Source organism: Bufo bufo, chromosome 9 (assembly GCF_905171765.1).
Source record: "Bufo bufo chromosome 9, aBufBuf1.1, whole genome shotgun sequence".
Taxonomy (NCBI): domain Eukaryota; kingdom Metazoa; phylum Chordata; class Amphibia; order Anura; family Bufonidae; genus Bufo; species Bufo bufo.
Window position 1 is genome coordinate 26,386,996 of NC_053397.1, and position 23,995 is coordinate 26,410,990.

General features: G+C 47.8%; 1 protein-coding gene across 7 annotated transcripts in view; it reads left to right on the forward strand.

The window, feature by feature from the left end:
• Nucleotides 1-11,235: 11,235 nt before the first annotated feature.
• Nucleotides 11,236-23,995, forward strand: part of MAGI1 (membrane associated guanylate kinase, WW and PDZ domain containing 1) — a 465,776-nt gene continuing 453,016 nt past the window's right edge. For all 7 annotated transcript variants that reach the window (XM_040407608.1, XM_040407611.1, XM_040407609.1 and 4 more), the window contains exon 1: nt 11,236-11,888. In XM_040407608.1, coding sequence (XP_040263542.1) covers nt 11,591-11,888 — 298 coding nt within the window. In that variant the 5' untranslated portion in view covers nt 11,236-11,590. The remainder of the gene's footprint in view (nt 11,889-23,995) is intronic.

The following is a 23,995-nucleotide window of genomic DNA, read 5'->3' on the forward strand; positions in this document are numbered from 1 at the left end:
CTGCAGAAACAGTCCCCCTGGAAATACTAATACCACACAGATAATGCCCCCAATACTGTGCCCGCTGTGCCCCCAATACTATACTGCAGATACAGTCCCCCTGGAAATACTACTGCCACACAGATAGTGCCCCCTTCAACAATTATTGGCACACAGTGCTCTAAAAAATAACTGCGCCCAGACACTAATAGTATAAAGTTAATGTCCCCCAAAAATAATTGTGCTAAGCTGATACTATGCCAGGGTGCCCCCAAAGTAACAGTGCTCCCCAAAATCCCACCAATAGAAATAATTCTCTGCCAGAGCACACTTAGTAGTAATAATGCCCTTATAGTGCCCTTACTAGTAATCATGTTCCTCATAGCCCCCCAGTAGTAGTAAAGCTCCCCATAATACCCCCTAGTAGTAATAATTCTCCCTATAATATGACAGTACATGAAATACCCCCGCTTAGTGCCCGCTGTTGAGCTAATGTCCCCATAATGTATGCCAGTATAAAATACCCCTATATAGTGCCCAGTAAATGCCCTCATAGTGCTCCTCTCCCCCTTCCCCATAGTGTCCCCCATAATATGCCAGTAAAAAAATGCCCTTTCTTAGTGCCCCCAGCAGATGCCCCTATAGTGCTCCTCTCCCCCACAATGTGCCAGTAAAAAATGCCCCTTCTTTGTGCCACCATATGCCCCAATAGTGCTCCACTCCCCCATAGTGCCCCCAAATAATGCCCCATAGTGCCGCTCTCCCCTATAGTGCCTCCCATAATGTGCCAGTAAAAAATGCCCCCTTAGTGCCACCAAATGCCATAGTGCCCCCCATAATGTGCCAATAAAAAAGGCCCCTTTAGAGCCCCCACTTCCCCATAGTGCCCCCAAATAATGCCCTATAGTGACACCAGATGCCCCATAGTGCCACTCTCCTCTATAGTGCCACCCATAATGTGCCAATAATTACAAAAAGCCCCTTTAGAGCCCCCAGATACCCCCATAGTGCTCCTCTCCCCCATGGTGCCCCCCATAATGTGCCAGTAAGAAATGCCCCCATAGTGCCAGCTCCTCCCATAGTGTCAGCCCCCCCATAGTGTCAGCTTCCCCAATAGTGCCAGCCCCCCCATAGTGCCAGCTTCCCCCCATAGTGCCAGCTCCCCCCATAGTGCCAGCTCCCCCATAGTGCCAGTTCTCCCCCCCATAGTGCTAGCCCCCCTTTTTATGGCAGTCCCCCCATAGTGCCAGCTCCCCCCCATAGCTATAGTGCCAGCTCCCCCCATAGTGCCAGTTGCCAGCCGCCCAATAGTGCCAGCTCCCCCATAGTGCCAGTTCTCCCCCCCATAGTGCCAGCTCCACCATAGTTCCAGTTCTCTCCCCATAGTGCCAGTCCCCCCTATTGTGGCAGTCCCCCCCATAGTGCAATCCCCCCCTTAGTGCCAGCTCCCCTCCATAGCCATAGTGACAGCTCCCCCCCATAGACATAGTGCCAGCTCCCCCCTGCAAAGAAAGAAAAAAGAAAACACTAATACTTACCTCCATCAGCAGCGATGCGATGCAGGCCTCTTCCGGCCTGTGTCCCTGCTGTGTGCTGCCCGGCTCAGGCGGCGCGATGATAATGATGTCATCGCGCTGCCTGAGCCGGCCTCTGATAGGCTGCAGGCATTAGTGCCTGCGGCCTATCAGAAGAACAGGGGAGGGACACGCCTCTCCCTCCCCTGCCCCACAGCACAGCACAGCCATCTGTATCTCTGTCCTGAGGACGGCGATACAGATGACTATGGAGATGAGCGCTTCCACAATGGAAGCGCTCATCTCCTACTGCCCGCCGCCACTGCTGCCCGCCGCAATTACATCCAGGGCCGCGCCGCCTGTGGTGATCGGCGGTGCGGCCCTGAGGAATAAAAAAAAATTAAAAAAAATAATTTGTTAAAGACGGCCCAGCGGCTATTTTTTTAGGGCGGCCTGGGGGGCAATTTCCTCCCTGCCCCCCGGCCCAGCCCGAAATACGAGCTATACAGTAAATGGTCTTAGATCAGGGCAGGCAAGAAAGAGTCCAACAGGCGGAGGTCAGTACACGGATAAACAATGAGGAACTAGGAAGCTTATTGCTCAGGCACCCTCCAACAGGGGGAAGTGTCTTAAAGGGGTTATCCCATGACTAATGTAAAAAATGTAAATCATACATAGTCTAGTACAGGGATGGCCAACCTGAGGCTCTCTAGCTGTTGCAAAACTACAACTCCCAGCATGCCTAGACTGCCTACAGCTAGTAGCTACAGCAGGGCATGGTGGGAGTTGTAATTTTACAACAGCTGGAGAGCCGCAGGTTGGCCATGCCTGGTCTAGTACATGACAATCTTTTTCTAACAAAGCTAGAACCAGCCCTGTACCTCACATGGATCCAGAGATCTCCCCATTCATTGCTCTGATAGATTTATATCAAGCTGACAGCTCAAGGGGAGTGTCTTTTCTGCTGACGCTAAGGGGGCGTGTCCATGCTCACCCTATCACAACTCAGGAGGCAGTTGAAGGAGGAAACTGAGCATGTGCGACCATCTCAGTGAGATGGACAAAGAAAAAAGCAAACAGCAGGTGGCGCTATACAGATACATTTTATTGAATAACTCAGTGGCTGTGCTAAATCTTTAATTACATGCAGTCAAAAAAGTATTCAGATGCAGGGGCTGGTTTGCAAAACTGTAGATTATATTTCATGGGACAACCCCCTGACTGGTGAAGGGAGGCAGGTCCGGGCTGTAGGGGTAGGCGAGCCGCTGGCACACCTGTCCACAGGTTGTAACTGATATTGCAGCTCGCACTATCAAAGTGAATGGGGCTGAGCTCCAATGCCACATGCTACCTGTGGACAGGTGTGTCCTAGTTCTCCAGTCCTGGGGAAGCTGAGTGGCTTTCTATGTTTCATCTTATTGTTCTCTCTGGAACCAGTAGCATAGTATAGTAATACATACAAAGGAAGAAGTAACCGGGAGGGAAGCATTACTCTGGTCAGGTGCTGGCTTTGTCGTCACGTCATGGGGCTGGAGTCCGTTTCGTTGTTTGTAGCCTGGCAACCATAGAGAAGAGACGCCAGTGTAAACACGATACCAACTTAGGTTTCTGCCATTCTGTGTTCTCCTTACAGCGTGAAGTAGACATCTTCACCACACACCGCTCCGCGCTCGGCACTGCGATTTCTCACGTTGCACTGCAGGATTTCGGGATGAGACGATGTAAAGTTACTCGGCAGAGACAACAAACAACAGTGTGAATAAAGACGGAATACAAGCTAGCAATTCTGGTTTGAACAAGCGACATTGTTACCTAGCAAACCGGCGTCTACAACATGGCACGCATACTTTCTTTTAACCCTTTCATTTAAAAAAAAAGAAAGAAAAAAAAAAAGTTACCACCTGTAAAACTTGATTGGAGTCTTGATTGGAGAGTTTTTATTTTTTTACTTTTTGTTTCTTTATATATTTATTTAGCTTATAAAATAAATAAATTATATATATATATATGTCAATAAAGAAATAGTATGTATACATACACTCGGGGTACTTCAATGATGTCATTTGTGACCGTGATGACATCCAAGACAAGGCATTCGGTCTTTCATCCGTGAAAATAACCGTGAAGGGTCCATTGTTGGCCAACGTGTCCGTTTTTTCCCCCCATGTGTGTCATCCTTAGGCCTCTTTCACACTACAGTATGTCCATTTCAGTGTTTTGCGTTCCGTTTTTCACGGATCTGTTTTTTCAGTTTTTTTGTTTCCGTTGTGTTTCCGTTTCCATTCCGTTTTTCCGTTCCGTTTTTCCGTATGGCATATACAGTATACAGTAATTACATAGAGAAAATTGGGCTGGGCATAACATTTTCAATAGATGGTTCAGAAAAAAACTGAACAGAAGCGGAAGACATATAGATGCATTTCCGTATGTGTTCTGTTTTTTTTGCGGACCCATTGACTTTAATGGAGCCACGGAACGTGATTTGCGGCCAAATATAGGACATGTTCTATCTTTCAACGGAACGGAAAAACGGAAATACGGAAACGGAATGCATACGGAACACATTCCGTTTTTTTTTGCCGAACCATTGAAATGAATGGTTCCGTATACGGACCGTATACGGAACGCAAAAAATGGACCGCAAAACGAAAAAAATAAACGGTAGTGTGAAAGAGGCCTTACTCCACAAGTACTGCTAGACTGAACAGGGGATTTCCAGAGCACCTCCTACTATTAGGGCTCATCCACACGACCGTTGTTGTTTTGCGGTCCGTTTTTCACAGATCCGTTGTTCCGTATCTGAGGTTTTTTTTTTTCCTCTGATTTAAGCCCTCTTCCGTTTCGTTATTCCACAAAACATATCCGTATGGTTTCCGTATGCCATCCGTTTTTTGCGGATCAGAAATGGAAACAGTAATTTATTAATCACCAAACACATGAGCAATATGGGCTTGGCATAGCATTTCTACAGTATGGATCTGCAAAATACGGATGTGTTCCGTGTGCGTTCTGTATTTTTGGCAGACCCATTGACTTGAATGGCGCCTCAGACAGTGATTTGCGGACAATAATAGGACATGCACTCCTTTTTTGCGGAACAGAAATACAGAAATACGGAAACGGAATGCACGCGGAGTACCTTCCGTTGTTTTTGCGGACTCATTGAAGTAAATAGTTCAGCATACGGTCCGCAAAAAAAATGGAACGGAAGCGGAAAGAAAATACGTTTGTGTGCATGAGCCCTTAGACATAATACGGATGCCATCAGCATAGACCCCTAGCCTTCAATGGGCATGTCTGAGCCGCACCATGAAGCAGCGCACGTCTCGCAGTCAGTGGACAAACAAGGATGTGAGTAAACCCATTAAAATCAATAAATATGTGAGCTGTCCATGGAGAATGTACACTGCACATGTCCGTCATTCAATGACATGTGAATTAGTCCTAACGACTACTTTCACACTAGCATTTTTTGCGGATCCGTCATAGATCTGCAAAAACGCTTCCGTTACAATAATACAACCGCATGCATCCGCCATGAACGGATCCGGTTGTATTATGTCTTATATAGCCATGACGGATACGTCATGAACACCATTGAAAGTCAATGGGGGACGGATATGTTTTCTATTGTGTCAGAGAAAACGGATCCGCCACCATTGACTTAGGGCTCATGCACACGACGGTATTTTGCGTTCAGTATGCGGTACATATACTGAACCATTCATTTCAATGGTTCAGCAAAGAAAACTGAAGTGTCTCCGTGCGCATTCCGTTTCAGTATTTCTGTATTTCCGTACCGTGAAAAGATAGAACATGTCCTATTCTTGTCCGCAAATCACGGTGCTTGGCTCCATTTAAGTCAATGGGTTCGCAAAAAAACGGAACACATACGGAAATGCATCCGTATCTGTTCCGTTTTTGCGGAACCATCTATTGAAAATTTTATGCCCAGCCCAATTTTTTCTATGTAATTACTGTATAATGTATATGGGATACGGAAAAACGGAAAGGAAAAGGGAACACAACGGAAACAAAAAACGGAACAACGGATCCGTAAAAAAACGGACTGCAAAACACTGAAAAAGCCATATGGTCGTGAGCATGAGCCCTTACATTGTATGTCAGGACGGATCCGTCTTGCTCCGCAACACATCGCGGACAGAAAAACGCTGCTTGCAGCGTTATTCTGTCCGCTATGGGAGCGCAACCAAAAGGAATGCATTTTAGTTAGTGCACTCCGTTTCGTTCAGTTCAGTTTTGTCCCCATTGACAATAAACGGGGACAAAACTGAAGCGGTTTCCTCCGCTATTGAGATCCTATGACGGATCTCAACAGCGGAATTGGAAACGCTAATGTGAAAGTAGCCTTAGGCCTCATGCACACGACCGGTTCGCAAATTGCAGATCCGCAAAACACGGATGGCGTCCGTGTGCGTTCTGCAATTCACTGAACGGCGCGGACAGCCATTGATATAACTGCCTATTCTTGTCCGCAAAAAAAGGACAAGAATAGGACAGGTTATATTTTTTTTTGCGGACCACGGAACGGAGCAACGGATGCGGACCGAAACAACGGCCGTGTGCACGAGGCCTTACACACACAAATTTGGCACCTGTTTTATTTTTGGCACCTGCTTTTCATGCTGTGGTTTTTGGGGCTTTTTGCTGCCATCTCACCACCAGGGTTTTCGTCATTGCATTTTTCCCCTATAGAGAAGGTGATGTCAAAACATCTGAAAAAATACTAAGAACTCCAGAAAAGAAGCAAGAAAAGCAAAAACTTCACCTAATGAACAAAAACCCTTGTTTGCTTTGCGTTTCATATTTCCCATAGACCTTCAGCTAACATCTGGAGTTGGCGTTTTTTGTCACAAAAAAAACACAGGTGCAGCTAAACCCCTACATGCTGTGGCTGCCTGATGTCGGAAAAGCACTAACTGGGCGAAAAAAACAACAATGCAATAACCAAACCTGTATGCAATGGGGATTTTATGGGATATCACAATGGGATCTTAAAGGGTTTCTCTGGGATTTTAATATTGATGGATATCCTCAGGATAGGTCATCAGTATCTAATCAGCGGGGGCCCGTCACCCTCACCAGTCAGTTTTATGAAGAGGTCACAGCGCTCCTAGGCCAGTGACGTCATGGCTATTAGTCACATGGCTTTAGATGCAGCTCAGCCCCACTCAAGTGAAAGGGACTAGCTGCAATACCAAGCACAGCCACTACACAATGTATGGCGCTGTGTGCGGTGAGCTGTGAGGAGCCACGGCGCTCACCAAAGCTCAGGCATAGCGTGAAAATCACCGCTCATCTGCACAGCCCCATTGAAATGAATGGGTCCGGATTCAGTGCGGGTGCAATGCGTTCACGTCACGCATTGCACCCGCGCGGAATGCTCGCCCGTGTGAAAGGGGCCTTACAGTTCTGGAATGTTTTGTTTAGCGCTGACATCATTATGTCAGTGTTATCTAGTACATTCCAGAACTGTAAGGCCTCCTGCACACGACCGTATGGCTTTTTCTGTGTTTTGCGGACCGTTTTTGACAGATCCGTTGTTCTGTTTTTCCGTTCCGTTTTTCCGTATGGCATATAGAGTAATTACATAGATAAAATTCGGCTGGCATAACATTTTCAATAGATGGTTCTGCAAAAAACGGAACGGATACGGAAGACATACGGATGCATTTCCGTATGTGTTCCGTTTTTTTGCGGACCCATTGACTTGAATGGAGCCACGGAACGTGATTTGCGGGCAATATTAGGACATGTTCTATCTTTAAACGGAACGTAAAAACGGAAATATGGAAACGGAATGCATACGGAGTACATTCCGTTTTTTTTTTGCGGAACCATTGAAATGAATGGTTCCGTATACGGACCGTATACGGAACACAGAAAACGGCCAGTAAGGCTGCATTCACACGTCCGTGGTGTGTTGCGGACCCGCAAATTGCGGGTCCGCAACACACCAGCCCGGCACCCCCATAGAAATGCCTATTCTTGTCCACAAGCTGCGGACAAGAATAGGACATGCTCTATCTTTTTGCGGAGCTGCGGACCCAAAATCGGGGCCGCGCTCCGCATTTGCAGCTGCAGACAGCACACTGTGTGCTGTCCGCATCTATTCCGTCCCCATAGAGAATGAATGGGTCCGCACCCTTTCCGCAAAATTGCGGAAAGGATGCAGACCCATTTTGCGGACGTGTGAATGGAGCCTAAGGCCTCATGCACACGACCGTTGTGTGCATCCGCGGGTCCGTTTTCCGTTTTTTTTCGCGGCTCCATTGACTTTCAATGGGTCCGTGAAAAAATTGGAAAATGCACCGTTTGGCAGCCGCATCCGTGAGCCGTGTTTCCTGGCCGTGAAAAAAATAGGACCTGTCCTATTTTTTTCACGGTCAACGGTTCGCGGACCCATTCAAGTCAATGGGTCTGTGAAAAATCACGGATGCACACAAGATTGTCATCCGCGTCCGTGATCCGTGTCCGTTTTTTCCTATCATTTCAATGGCAAACTTGACTTAGATTTTTTTTTCATTTTTCATGTCCGTGGATCCTCCAAAAATCAAGGAAGACCCACGGACGAAAAAACGGTCACGGATCACGGACCTACGGACCCTGTTTTTGCGGACCTTAAAAAAAAACGGTCGTGTGCATGAGGCCTTAAAGGGGGAAAAAAACGGTCGTGTGCAGGAGGCCTTATCTAGTACATTCCAGAACTGCAAGGCCTCTTTCACACGACCGTTTTTTCCCCCCGTTTACGGGCTGTTTTTTGCGTTTCGTATACGGTCTGTATACGGAACCATTCATTTCAATGGTTCCGCAAAAAAAACGGAAAGTACTCCGTACGCATTCCGTTTCCATATTTCCATTCCGTTGAAAGATAGAACATGTCCTATTATTGCCCGCAAATCACGTTCTGTGGCTCCATTCAAGTCAATGGGTCCGCAAAAAACAGAAATGTCTTCCGTATCCATTCCGTTTTTGCGGAACCATCTATTGAAAATTTTATACCCAGCCCAATTTTTTTCTATGTAATTACTTTATAATGTATATGCCATACGGAAAAACGGAACGCAAAAACGGAACAGAAATGGAAACACAACGGAAACAAAAAACAGAACAACGGATCTGTGAAAAATGGTCCGCAAAACACTGAGAAAGCCATACGGTTGTGTGAAAGAGGCCTAAGGCTCCATTCACACGTCCGCAAATGGGTCCGCATTCGTTCCCCAATTTTGCGGAACGGGTGTGGACCCATTCATTTTCTATGGGGACGGAATAGATGCGGACAGTACACAGTTTGCTGTCAGCATCCGCATTTGCGGGGCACGGCCCCGATCTTCAGGTCCGCAGCTCCGCAAAAGATAGAACATGTCCTATTCTTGTCCGCAGCTTGCAGACAAGAATAGGCATTTCTATGGGGGTGCCGGCGGGTGTGTTGCGGATCCGCTATTTGCAGGTCAGCCACACACCACGGACGTGTGAATGGAGCCTAAGGGTTAGCTGTAATGACGTTCCATATTTCCGTTCAAAGATAGAACATGTCCTATTATTGCCTGCAAATCACGTTCCGTGGCTCCATTCAAGTCAACGGGTCTGCAAAAAAAAAAAAACGGAACACATACGGAATGTACGCTGTATGTCTTTCGTATCCGTTCCGTTTTTTGTGGAACCATCTATTGAAAATGTTATGCCCAGCTCAATTTTTTCTATGTAATTACTGTATACTGTATATGCCATACGGAAAAACGGAACGGAAAAACGGAATGGAACCGGAAACACTACTGAAATAAAAAACTGAAAAAAACTGATCCGTTTAAAAACACTGAAAAAGCCATACGGTCGTGTGGACCGCATTTGTGGATCTGCAATACGCGGGGCGCCGTTCCGTGGTCATTCCGCATCACGGAGGCGGACCCATTCATTTTAATGGGTCTGCAAATTTGGAGGTGCGGAACGGAACACTTTCTGGGGTTTCGTTCCGTTCCTCCACACCGCAACGGAGGGATCGCGGACCCATTCAAGTGAATGGTTCTGCGTTCCCCATGCACCTGCCCCACGGAAGGTGTCTGTGCATTGCGGACCGGTTCACAGCACGCCCCCCCCCCCCCCCCGGGACACCAACGGTCGTGTGAACGAGCCCTTATACTGTATCTATTTATTATAAATGTAAATTATAATATAAATAATTTATTATAGAAATAATTAATATAATAATAATAATATATATATATATATCTCTATAGATTATTTATTATTATGTTGAATATATATAGCTACAGATATAATATATCATATATCATTATTTATCCAGGAGGTGATTATTTTCAGCTCTGACCCCCTATCACCCCCCCAATCAGTGACCCCCTATCACCCCCCCAATCAGTGACCCCCTATCACCCCCCCAATCAGTGACCCCCTATCACCCCCCCAATCAGTGACCCCCTATCACCACCCCCCAATCAGTGACCCCCTATCACCCCCCCAATCAGTGACCCCCTATCACCCCCCCTAATCAGTGACCCCCTATCACCCCCCCAATCAGTGACCCCCTAATCAGTGACCCCCTATCACCCCCCCTCAATCAGTGACCCCCTATCACCCCCCCAATCAGTGACCCCCTATCACCCCCCCAATCAGTGACCCCCTATCACCCCCCCAATCAGTGACCCCCTATCACCACCCCCCAATCAGTGACCCCCTATCACCCCCCCAATCAGTGACCCCCTATCACCCCCCCAATCAGTGACCCCCTAATCAGTGACCCCCTATCACCCCCCCTCAATCAGTGACCCCCTATCACCCCCCCCAATCAGTGACCCCCTATCACCCCCCCAATCAGTGACCCCCTATCACCCCCCCAATCAGTGACCCCCTAATCAGTGACCCCCTATCACCCCCCCAATCAGTGACCCCCTATCACCCCCCCAATCAGTGACCCCCTATCACCCCCCCAATCAGTGACCCCCTATCACCCCCCCAATCAGTGACCCCCTATCACCCCCCCAATCAGTGACCCCCTATCACCCCCCCAATCAGTGACCCCCTATCACCCCCCCAATCAGTGACCCCCTATCACCACCCCCCAATCAGTGACCCCCTATCACCCCCCCAATCAGTGACCCCCTATCACCCCCCCAATCAGTGACCCCCTAATCAGTGACCCCCTATCACCCCCCCTCAATCAGTGACCCCCTATCACCCCCCCAATCAGTGACCCCCTATCACCCCCCCAATCAGTGACCCCCTATCACCCCCCCAATCAGTGACCCCCTAATCAGTGACCCCCTATCACCCCCCCAATCAGTGACCCCCTATCACCCCCCCAATCAGTGACCCCCTATCACCCCCCCAATCAGTGACCCCCTATCACCCCCCCCAATCAGTGACCCCTTATCACCCCCCCAGTGACCCCCTATCACCCCCCCTAATCAGTGACCCCCTATCACCCCCCAATCAGTGACCCCCTATCACCCCCCCAATCAGTGACCCCCTATCACCCCCCCAATCAGTGACCCCCTATCACCCCCCCCCCCCAATCAGTGACCCCCTATCACCCCCCCAATCAGTGACCCCCTATCACCCCCTGTCCATGATGGGACCCCGTGGCTGTGTGCACTGGGGGGGGGGGGGGGGGGGCAGGGTGCTGCTGTGTGTACACTGTGCGTGTGTGAATGGGAGGGAGCGGGGAGAGGCAGCGCGCATGCGCCCCAGTCCCCACTGCCGTGCGCGGATCATTAGGACAGGATGGAATGAACCTTTGTAGCCCTTTAAAGGAGCCGCAGCCGAGAAGTGAGGGAATAGCAGCGCGAGCCGCCTCCTCTCTGCTGGGTCTGGGAAAGTTTAGTGCACGCCGGGAGTAACAGGATGGCGGTGAGGTGGAGGGGCATCGCTGGATAAGGAGCCCCCCTTCCCCCGGAGCCTCTGGACACAAAGTTACCGCCGAGGTCTGGATACAAAAAGTTGCGGCGCGGATTCTGGCTACAAAAGTCGCAGCGGCAGCGATGAGCTGAGATGTGATCTGTCACCTGGGACACTTGTGCTCTCTATGCGTTCTCTAACCCTATAATCTCCGGCTGAGCTCTATGGCCAAAGTGATCCAGAAGAAGAACCACTGGACGGGCCGGGTGCACCAGTGCTCGGCGAGCCGCGGCTCCGGGGGGGCGCTGCTGCTGCCGCCGCTGCTGGGGGGCGCCGAGTATGGAGAGTTCCTCTACCTGGGGGAGGTGGAGGACCCCCTCACCTCCTGCTCCGGGGATCTGCAGGGGGGGGAGCTGCTGCTGGAGGTGGCCGGGGTCCCGGTGTCAGGACTGCCCCGCTACGACCTGCTGGAGCTGGTGAGGAGCTGCGGGGAGCCCGTCCCCATCACAGCTGTCAGGCAAGGTAGGTGACTGCGAAGGGTTAAGAGTAGCAGAGCTGAGTTTGTCATTTAAAGGGATAGTCCCTTAAAGAAGGGGGGAGGGGAGTACTGGGACCTCCACCCATTGGGAGAATAGGGGTGCAGGCTAAATGTGCTGTCATTGGGAGAGTAGTGGTCCGCCACAACCTACATTTTGAAAGCATTTCTTGTCTGTAGTTATGTTCTAAAAGTCCTCTAAGGGGCCATGCGGCGATGCGCAAAAAATACGGATGTCGTCCGTGTGCATTCCGTATATTGCAGAAAGGAACAGCTGGCCCCTAATAGAACCAGTCCGGAATTCGGACAACAATAGGACATGTTCCGTTCTTTTGCTGAAAGGAAATACGGAAAAACGGAAGGCACGCAGAGTAATTTCCGTTTTTTTTTTTTGCGGGCCCAATGAAGTGAATGGTTCCGCATACGGGCTACAAAAAACGGAACAGACACGGAAACAAAATATGTGTGTGCATGAGCCCTAAGGGCTTCTTTCCGTGTCCGTTCCATTTTTGTATTTTTATGTTTTGCGAACGATTCATTTCAATGTGTCCGCAAAAAAAAAAAAATGGAAGATACCCCGTGCGCGTTCCATTTCCACCAAAAAATAGAACGCGTCCTATTATTGTCCTCATCACGGACAAGGATAGGACTGTTCTATTAGGGGCCGGCTGTTCCGTTCCATTTTTTTTTTCACGGATCCGTGTTTTGCAGACGGCGAGATACACAGGGTCGTGTGCATTTAGCCCTAAGTCAGCGAGAAAAAGGCCCCATGCCCACAAACGTGTCCGTATTTCGCTCCACCAATCACGGATCTTCAAAATAGCGATACTGTCGTCGTGCGTTCGCCATTTTTTTTTTTATCACTGCCGTCGCTAGACATGTCTGTCCTCGTCCGCAGATCCGTAGTCGGACAGGTTCTATAGTTTGCGGAATGGACGCATATGGATACGGACAGCGCGCATGTGACAACCCTGTGTCCCTATAATTGAAAAAGTGGCGCGGTGTGTATCCCTGCTAAGGCCAGCATGGCGTTTAAATGGGAAAGCTGGGTGTCCGTGGAACCAATGGAATGTTTTTTTATGACCCAGCTACTTTAGTTTATTTTTTTGTGAACCCATAGAATTGAAAGGGTCCGTTTTTTTTTTTTTTTTTGGACCTGTAAAGATGAATCGATCTGTGTGCTATTAAGCAGTGCCCCACAATCAGCCGTCATGTCAGGGAGAGCCACCCTATGTCTGCAGGATACCTACTAAAAATCAGTAGGCATCCAAGCGAGCATGGCCATAGAGGACAATCCTTACCAGGGAACCCCGCTAATAACTATATCAAGAGGGTTGTTCAAAGAGGACTTCCCCTTTAAATAACAAACCCAGCTCTGCTACATATATTGATGTTGTGTAGTCATGTGTCTGTGGTACACATAGTTTACAGCGCACACGCTGTCATTGTCTTCTGCTCTGATGATACTTTACTGGAGGGTTTGGGATTCTTGATGCCGGTGTAAATCCGTGGCTTCCATTGTCTTTCCTGCCGGTGGATCATAGTTGTTGTTGTTGTTCTGCGATAAAAATATCTTTCCCGCCGCACGTTCCTCGCATTGCTGAGCAGATAACACTTACAGGTGAGATGTGACGAGGACCTGAGCAAGTGGCAGCATCAGCAAGATGGGTGATGAGACGGCTGCGACTCCTCGTACGGATATTATATTAAAGGAATGTGTCCCTTTAATTGGAAAAAAAACAAAAACGTGGCTCATCGGTTTCACAGTTTTATCTGCTTCTTGGAAAGTTGGGTGACGAAAAGATTTGTACTCTGCTTTCTGAGAGCCCTGAACGATCTATCTACTTGGGCCTCATAGACTCGACTAAATGTATTTTGTGGTCTGCAGATTGCGGGTCCACAAGATACGGATGCTGTACATCCGAGACGCTCAACCTGCGTCCCTCCAGCTGTTGCAAAACTACAACTCCGAGCATGCCCTAGTAGCTGTAAGCCGGGGATGCCCAACCTGCGGCCCTCCAGCTGTTGCAAAACTACAACTCCCAGCATGCCCTAGTAGCTGTAAGCTGGGGATGCCCAACCTGCGGCCCTCCAGCTGTTGCAAAACTACAACTCCCAGCAGGCCCGGACAGCCTACAGCTATCAGCCTACAGCAGTGCATGGAGGGAGTTGTAGTTTTGCAACAGCAGCCGTACATCTTGCATCCGTATCTTTTGCGGATCCGTGGATTTCAATGGGTCTGCGGTCCGCATTTTGCGGCCAAGCACAGGAGATGTTCTATCTTTTTGCAGAATGGACATATGGACGCCGAAAGAGCTGATGGTTGGGTATGCTTTTTGTCTTTCTGCTTTGTCATGTACTGTCTTGCCTCTAGGGGGCGCTATTATTTACAGGGTTCTTCCGCACACGACCCACCCCAATGCCCAGGGCCGGCTGCAGGACTTTAACACTGCGACACGTGATCTCTTACCTAGAAGTTTTATATGTCAATATTTGCTCCCTGCGCATTTCAGATGGAGCTCACCTGTAACATCCACCCCTAGCACATGAGTCACACACCATGGACTGTCAGCCCCGGGGCCATTCACGATGATATGTCACCGCCAGTAAATTAGTCTCCGTCACTTCGTGCTGTCACGACACTGACCATTCTGTGAAGCCAAGGAGAGACGGCACAGAAAAACTGGTTCCAAGAGCTTGCACTTATTCTGTGTGCATTGTTACATTGAAACACTTTGTGCCTTAAACAAATACCGCCCTGCGACAGGATCCGGCGCTGGCGATAATGACGCGTTACGGGCTTTAGGAGGTGCACAATCTGTTTTCTTGCACACATGGTTCGGCCGCACTACTGGGGGTTTCTGAAAGTACATATTAGTCGTGACGCCAGTTGCAGTGAAGCAACAAGGGCACAGGGCCCCTTTTAGTGATGTTGTTATATTTGATGGTACCCAGGTGTAGGAATGCCAGAGTGGTGTAGGGTGGCCTAAATGTCCCTAAATGGTGTTGCATGTGTCACAGTGCTCCTACCTGGATACACTGGAACCCCAGGCGTGGCCGTCCGGAAGCGCAGAAAAAGGGGGGTAGTAGTATTAGGGGATGAAGAAATAAATTGAGTCCAGACCTTGTGATGAGGTTGACAACAGCTTTACTTGAATAAACTTTTCTCAAACGATTACAGGCTTTGTCTTGGTTTCCAGCAGGCTTTAGCTTTAACGGTGGCAGGCAAACTCCTCTCTGCTACGTCTGGCGCTCCATGGCTCTTCTGTGCTAACAGGCTGGCTACGGAACTCAGCTTCTTCTTTATGCTGCACCTCACTTTATAATCTGGTCTGTCTCTAACTTTATCCAGGGAAACTTTACTCCTGGTCTCTGAGGCTTAAGGCTTTGGCCTCTGTGTCCTGCAGAGCTGAAGGTGCTCCGGCTGGCCCATACAGGGCTCGTCCAACGGGCTCCTGCTTCCTTCCCCTAGCAGGGGGTAAGCTGAACTGACTCTAAATTAGGACTCCTCCCTCCCTGCAGCAAGTGGGGAAACACCCATCACACCACAGAGGGGGGTTAGAATGGAAAGAAGGGTTCCATTCTAGGTAAAATTGCTCTGCCGTTTATGCTGCCACCTGCTGGTGAACCAGGCATATTACACTTGAACGCAAACAGTTTCAATAAAATAGATATGCACAGTGTGATGGTCCTGCAATAAATACATATGATGACATGAGGTTAACCATAGGAGACAGTAGCAAGGCGCAGAGGTGGTAACGGCACTCTGGGGCGTTACACATGGACTTTGGATCATTTGACATCGCCCCCATTTCTTCACCAATGCTTTTCTTTTCTTACTATATACAATACATGGACGGATAAGACTCTGCCTCCCACAAGGTCACTAACCTCCTAAAATACTCTGTACTGCTGGGTTGCATTGTTTCTCTAGCTATCTTCTCTTGATTCATGACACTACAGCCCCATCTGAGATGACAGGATAAGTCTTCCTTCCTATATAATTTTTGGTTTGCGGCGGCCGGGACGGATCGAGACCCATTCAGCTTGAATGGGTCCGTGATCCGTCCACACCGTAAAAAAATAGAACATGGTCCAGTGAATGGGTCCCCATCCGTGATGCGGGGTGCATACGGCCGGTGCCCCTGTATTGCGTACCCGCCGTATGCGGGCCGCAATACAGCAACGGCCGTGTGCATGGGGCCTTAGGTTTTCCGGGTGTCCGATATCCTCAGTATTTGGTCAGGGGGGTGTTTGATATACCCGGCACCCCCACTGATCATCTGTTTGAAGAAGCCGCTGCCTGCTCGCAACTTACCAAGCACAGCGCCGTACACTGTTTAGTGGCTGTGCTTGGTATTGCAGCAGGCCCATTCACTTAAATGGGACTGAGTGGTGCCTTGTTCATGTGACCGGCCTAGGAAGAGGACACAGGCCTCACTGGAATGCCACGGGCCCTTCAAACAGCTGATCGGTGGGGGTTTGGGGAGGCAGACCGATCAGATATTGATGACCTATATGATATGGGCAAAAAAGCCTCAAGTAATTCCACAAAAAATGCTGATCAAATGAGACATTTTTACAGGATACTTTTTCACTAGATATGAATTAGATAGACAGATAGATATGAGACAGATAATAGATATGAATTAGACAGAGTGTATGTATTTATAAACAAGTATACATTTATATTTATAATCTGTGTATAGACCCTATAATGCTGCTGTATTACCGGTGTGTGAAACCAGCCTATGTCTGGAACTATATGGTGTAAGGTAGGCCCAGATAACAAGTAATTGTGCTGCAATTTTGAAAATGACTTGCTAAGCTATTGCAGACTTGCCAAGTATGTTGCAAACTTGCTGCAAGTTCTCGTTAAAGGGTTTCTATCACTTCGTTTCACCTATTTAGCTTTCAGACACTAGCGATCCGCTAGTGTCTGCTTTATCTAACCATCCTAATATAACTGTTTATTGGGCAGCCGTTTAGCTAAAAAAATAACTTATATAGATATGCAAATGAGCCTCTAGGTGCTATGGGGGCGTGATTAGCACCTAGAGGCTCCGTCTACCTTAACAAACTGCCGCCGCCCAGCGCGTCCCTCCAGCCCGCCCATCTCCTCCGGAATGCGATGCTCCTCGTATTCGGTGCATGCGCAGTGAATGTCTGATCGCTTCCCTGCTCAGACATCTCCACTGCGCCTGTTCCTCGGAGCACTATGACGTCATCGGCGCAGGCGCAGTGGAGATGTCTGAGCAGGGAAGCGATCAGACATTCACTGCGCATGCACCGAATACGAGGAGCATCGCATTCCGGAGGAGATGGGCGGGCTGGAGGGACGCGCTGGGCGGCGGCAGTTTGTTAAGGTAGACAGAGCCTCTAGGTGCTAATCACGCCCCCATAGCACCTAGAGGCTCATTTGCATATCTATATAAGTTATTTTTTTAGCTAAACGGCAGGACAATAAGCTCTTATATTAGGATGGTTAGATAGAGCAGACACTAGCGGATCGCTAGTGTCTGAAAGCTAAATAGGTGAAACGAAGTGATAGAAACCCTTTAAGTTATTATGCTCTTACTAGAGACCTGCCAAGCAAATTTGCTGCAAGTTGAAAAAGTGTCAACTAGAATGTGTGCAGCAAGACTTACAATTTAACCCTTCCGCAAGTTTGTGGCAAGTTATCCTTGCTATCTGGGAGTTGATATAATTAGTGTCCATGTATCAGGACTTATTCTAGGTATTCATTCTGTGGGATATTCTCAAATCGTGACCGGCAGGTGGGCCCTGAGGACTGGAGTTGGGGGAACACTGGTGTAAGGGATCGCTCTATCACAGGGGGGGTCGCAATCACAGATTTCTCCTCCGACAACGGGGTTCAAGTCCAAATGGTGCTTTATTCTGGCACTTCAGCACCATCACACACATAAACCAAAGTAAACGCCTGCCCCTCTGGGCTCTAGCTAAGGGCCATTGCACACGACCATATGCCCTCCGAGACATGCGGACCATATGTCCCGGAGCGGCATTGATTGAGCGCACAGCATCATAGATTACAAAGATGCTGTGCACATCGGGCCACACACGGGACTATTGTCCCGCACTCAGATGATTTTATAAGTGCAGGACCATAGTCCCGCGGGCGGCCCAACGTGCACAGCATCTTTGTAATCTATGATGCTGTGTGCTCCCGTGCGCACAATCAATGCCGCTCTGGAACATATGGTCCGCTCACAGGTCGTGTGCAAGAGGTCTTCTCCCTGGCTCACCTCAAAAACCAGTTTGCACACAGGGTCACTTCCTCCCCCCAGTCATACACTGAGGGTTGTCTTATCCCTCCTTGATTACCTGTGATCTCCTCAGCTAAAGGTAATATCTGTAGTGGACCAGGGGTGTGGACTGAGACTCCCACTACCAACCTGTCTCCCAGTCCAAAGAAATCCAGCCCATACAACTTTAAACAAAACTATCTCCAGCAAGCTCAGCCTTAGTGAGGCAGCACTATTTCTGGATTTCAGCTAAGCTGAACCACCGGGTGAAGTACACCCACCGCTAGACCCCTACCGTGCACTATATCACAATGGTCACATGTAAGACTCCTCTTCTGTAGTGCTGATTATTGGACCATGTTGGATCCACTGCTGTGGTGGAGATAGGCCCTATACCTGTTTGCAACCTAAGGGGGATTTTTGGGCAGCATGCCTGATCACCGATGGGGTTTCCCTAAGTATTGCACTAAGTACGGTACAAAGTGAATGAGATTTCACAATTGCTGAAACAAAAATCAGACAGAGATCTGAGGACATTGTGTGCGGATTCATATTGTATTGTAATGGATAAAATGAATGGCATTCCTGGTTTTGGCCGCAAACCTATAGACCCCAAGAACTGCGCTGTGTGACTCTGGCCTCGTGGTACAGACCGACCAAAGTGTCATCTCATTATCTCAATCCTAATGAACACCTAAAGATCTGCGCTCCTACCTCATTCATCACACAGCTAGCAGGCGGTAGAGGAGTCCTGCTATTGTCAGGTCATCTGCAGGTCCTCATCATTTCAGAGGGGTTATCTGGGCATCTGGGGTCTTATTTTCAAAAAGTCACAAAGCCTGCAAAAGCTGGGTATGCAGAATAAATCCATGTCAGTCAAACCGGCCAGCTGTCTATCCAATGTGTATGGGGGGTTCTCCTGATGGCAAGGATCGGGCCCTTGGATTGTAACATGCCCAATCTGTATTACATGCCCAGTCCTATATAATCACCTGCTGTAGTACATGCCCAGTGCTGTATAATCACCTGCTGTAGTACATGCCCAGTCCTATATAATCACCTGCTGTAGTGCATGCCCAGTGCTATATAATCACCTGCTGTAGTACATGCCCAGTCCTGTATAATCACCTGCTGTAGTACATGCCCAGTCCTATAAAATCACCTGCTGTAGTACATGCCCAGTGCTGTATAATCACCTGCTGTAGTACATGACCAGTCCTATATAATCACCTGCTGTAGTACATGCCCAGTCCTGTATAATCACCTGCTGTAGTACATGCCCAGTCCTGTATAATCACCTGCTGTAGTGCATGCACAGTGCTGTATAATCACCTGCTGTAGTACATGCACAGTGCTATATAATCACCTGCTGTAGTACATGCCCAGTCCTATAAAATCACCTGCTGTAGTACATGCACAGTCCTATATAATCACCTGCTGTAGTACATGCACAGTGCTGTATAATCACCTGCTGTAGTACATGCCCAGTCCTATATAATCACCTGCTGTAGTACATGCACAGTCCTATATAATCGCCTGCTCTAGTACATGCACAGTCCTGCATAATCACCTGCTGTAGTACATGCACAGTGCTGTATAATCACCTGCTGTAGTACATGCCCAGTCCTGTATAATCACCTGCTGTAGTGCATGCACAGTCCTATATAATCGCCTGCTGTAGTACATGTACAGTCCTGTATAATCACCTGCTGTAGTACATGCACAGTCCTGTATAATCACCTGCTGTAGTGCATGCCCAGTGCTATATAATCACCTGCTCTAGTACATGCCCAGTCCTATAAAATCACCTGCTGTAGTACATGCACAGTCCTATATAATCACCTGCTGTAGTACATGCACAGTGCTGTATAATCACCTGCTGTAGTACATGCACAATGCTGTATAATCACCTGCTGTAGTACATGCACAGTCCTGTATAATCACCTGCTGTAGTACATGCCCAGTGCTATATAATCACCTGCTGTAGTACATGCCCAGTGCTATATAATCACCTGCTGTAGTGCATGCACAGTCCTATATAATCACCTGCTGTAGTACATGCACAGTCCTGTATAATCACCTGCTGTAGTACATGCCCAGTGCTATATAATCACCTGCTGTAGTACATGCACAGTCCTATATAATCACCTGCTGTAGTACATGCACAGTGCTGTATAATCACCTGCTGTAGTGCATGCCCAGTGCTATATAATCACCTGCTGTAGTACATGCACAGTGCTGTATAATCACCTGCTGTAGTACATGCACAGTGCTGTATAATCACCTGCTGTAGTACATGCACAATGCTGTATAATCACCTGCTGTAGTACATGCACAATGCTGTATAATCACCTGCTGTAGTACATGCCCAGTGCTATATAATCACCTGCTGTAGTACATGCACAGTCCTATATAATCACCTGCTGTAGTACATGCACAGTCCTGTATAATCACCTGCTGTAGTACATGCCCAGTGCTATATAATCACCTGCTGTAGTACATGCACAGTCCTATATAATCACCTGCTGTGGTACATGCCCAGTGCTATATAATCACCTGCTGTGGTACATGCCCAGTGCTGTATAATCACCTGCTGTAGTACATGCACAGTCCTATATAATCACCTGCTGTAGTGCATGCCCAGTGCTATATAATCACCTGCTGTAGTACATGCCCGGTCCTATATAATCACCTGCTGTAGTACATGCCCAGTGCTATATAATCACCTGCTGTAGTACATGCCCAGTGCTATATAATCACCTGCTGTAGTACATGCACAGTCCTATATAATCACCTGCTGTAGTGCATGCCCAGTCCTGTATAATCACCTGCTGTAGTACATGCACAATGCTGTATAATCACCTGCTGTAGTACATGCCCAGTGCTATATAATCACCTGCTGTAGTACATGCACAGTCCTATATAATCACCTGCTGTGGTACATGCCCAGTGCTATATAATCACCTGCTGTAGTACATGCCCAGTGCTGTATAATCACCTGCTGTAGTACATGCACAGTCCTATATAATCACCTGCTGTAGTGCATGCCCAGTGCTATATAATCACCTGCTGTAGTACATGCACAGTCCTATATAATCACCTGCTGTAGTACATGCCCAGTGCTATATAATCACCTGCTGTAGTACATGCCCAGTGCTATATAATCACCTGCTGTAGTACATGCACAATGCTGTACAGTCAGTTTATAGATGGGGCAATTGCCTTTATATCTGTACTGTTTTTTTCAAGGCCCTGAATTAGGTCCCATCCCATTGCCATGGCTCGGTCATGCAGATGTTTCCTCCTCTCTAGGTGAGCAATGCTAGACACTGTCCCATTATGTAATGACCCTCCCCTCCCCCATCTTGTTTCAGGTATGGATATCCTTGATCTATAGAAGTTGTCAGTTGCCTTAAGGCAGTATGCTGTCACTTTGCTCTTTGTTGGTGTGTAATATATTTGAAACCCTTCACCTCTTCCAGGGGGGGGGGGGGGGGGGGGGCGGGGGCACACACCCGACATAGCACCGATCAGCTGTTCCCTGCAGACTCTGGCTCAGGAACTAGCACTTTGAATGGACCAGGAAGCACAGCTCCGTTCACAATGCAGTGGCCGTCCTGGGTTACTGCAGCTCGGCTCCCATTCACTTCAGTGGGAGCTCAGTTGCAGTAACCCACCACGACCACTACACTGTGAGCGGAGCTGTGCTTCCTGTTCCATTCAAAGTGCTAGTTCCTAAGCCTGGCCTCCACTGATTGGATGTGGTGAGGATAGGTCATCAATATTAGGAGTCTGGAAAACCCCTTGAAATTATCAGGGGTTATAAAATTAACCCCTCCTTTGCCTTTGACCAGGAAACTTGGAATGAGCCCAGTGTTGTTGGGGGGATAACTATACTTTACTTGTTACCCAGGACCCCATTTTCTATAAAACCATATATCGTCTATTTAGTTGAGGGGGGCAGGTATAATTTTTACAGCTATGCCTCCTGACCTCCCTACGTGCCTGTGTTCTCAGCGATGAGTAGAAGCTGTTCTCAGATACCTCTGGCAGCGGATTATGTCTCTTGTGAACAAAGGATTGGGCATGTTTATATTCAACTTTCCTCCAACATCATCTGTCAGGGAATAGTTGACAGACCCCAAGTCAGCCGGTCCCACCAAAATCTTCTGGCTCTGCAGACTTTACTCCTATGTGTATGGACACACAATCCTTTACAGTGCGATACAATGTTTCATTATTATTATTGTGTATCGGTGTGAGACCCAGGTTGTTTATCTGAAAGTGAATTGCCCCTAGACTAAATACATTGTGGCAATCCCTCAGCTGTGAAAATTCTCTGAAAAGCAAACAAAGAGTCTAACATTGTGAGAAGTGGAGTAAATTATGTTAGGAAGTTAAATAACCTGTTATACAATATTAAAGGGCATCTGTCAGCAGGTTTGTACCTATGACACTGGCCGACCTGTAAGGCTACTATCGCACTTGCGGCAGACTGATCCGGCAAAACATATGCCAACTGATTGCATTTGTAAGACTGATCAGCCTGAAAAATGCATTGAAATGACGGATCCGTCTTTCCGGTGTCATCCGGAAAAATGGATCCGTCATTTTTTTTTTTTCCACCTTTTTTTCGGTCTGCGCATGCAGACGGATCCGGCACTAATACATTCCTATGGAAAAAAATGCCGGATCCGGCATTCAGGCAAGTCTTCAGTTTTTGTGGCCGGAGATAAAACCGTAGCATGCTGCAGTTTTATCTTTTGCCTGATCAGTCAAACAGACTGAACTGAAGACATCCTGATGCATCCTGAACGGATTACTCTCCTAGGACGGAACTCTATGCCGGAAAAGAAAAACGCAAGTGTGAAAGTGCCCTTACATGTGCACTTGGCAGCTGAAGGCATCTGTGTTGGTCCCATGTTCATATGTGTCCGCATTACTGAGAAAAATTATGTTTTAATATATGCAAATGAGCCTCTAAGAGCAAACGGGGCGTTACCGTTACACCTAGAGGCTGTGCTCTCTGCAACTGCTGCCCCCTCTGCACTTTGACAGGGCCAGGCAGTAAAAACATCATCGCGTGTGTGTGTGTGTGTGTGTGTATATATATATATATAATTTAATCTGTCATTGTAATCCTGCCTGTAGTGATGATGAGATGACTACTGAAAAGCTATCTGTAGAGACCAAGAAGTGACACCTATTTATTAGGCTTAGAAGCCAGTGTGAAAACTACAGGATTTTAGGATTTTTTTTTTATATATATCCATCCATAGTGACATGGAAAATTAGATATAACCACCAAAAATGCTCTAAAAATATGTTTAATCTAGAAACTTGATGAAAGAAATAAGTAATTTTCCGATGGCTCAAGCGAAAGTAATGACATTCTTACAGTCCAATAAATGGGAACCCGAGCCTGGACTATGAGGTTTCTATAAGCTGTTCTATGGTGGGGAGTTTCGAGATAAATCTGTGCAGATACTCGGTTGTGTTTTTGGAAGCTGTTCTTGTGGTTTAACAGCCGGGGCCTGTAGCCGACGTCTTTTGATGTGGTCACTATTGCATTCGTCGGAGTTCAAAACAAATTCACGTCTCCTCGTCTTGCAGGCCTCTCCTGGGACTGTAGTGCTCACAATGGCAGCTCTGTGCCGGTCTCCGATACTTCATGAAACTATTTTATGAAAAAAAAAAACAAAAAAAAAAAACATATTGAATTTGTTACTGACAGAGAAGGAAACAAGAGTCCCTGGTGAGTGTGAAGAATAATTGTGTCCTTGGCACCGTCATTAGATATCATTATTTTCTCCGAGTCAGTTTAGCTG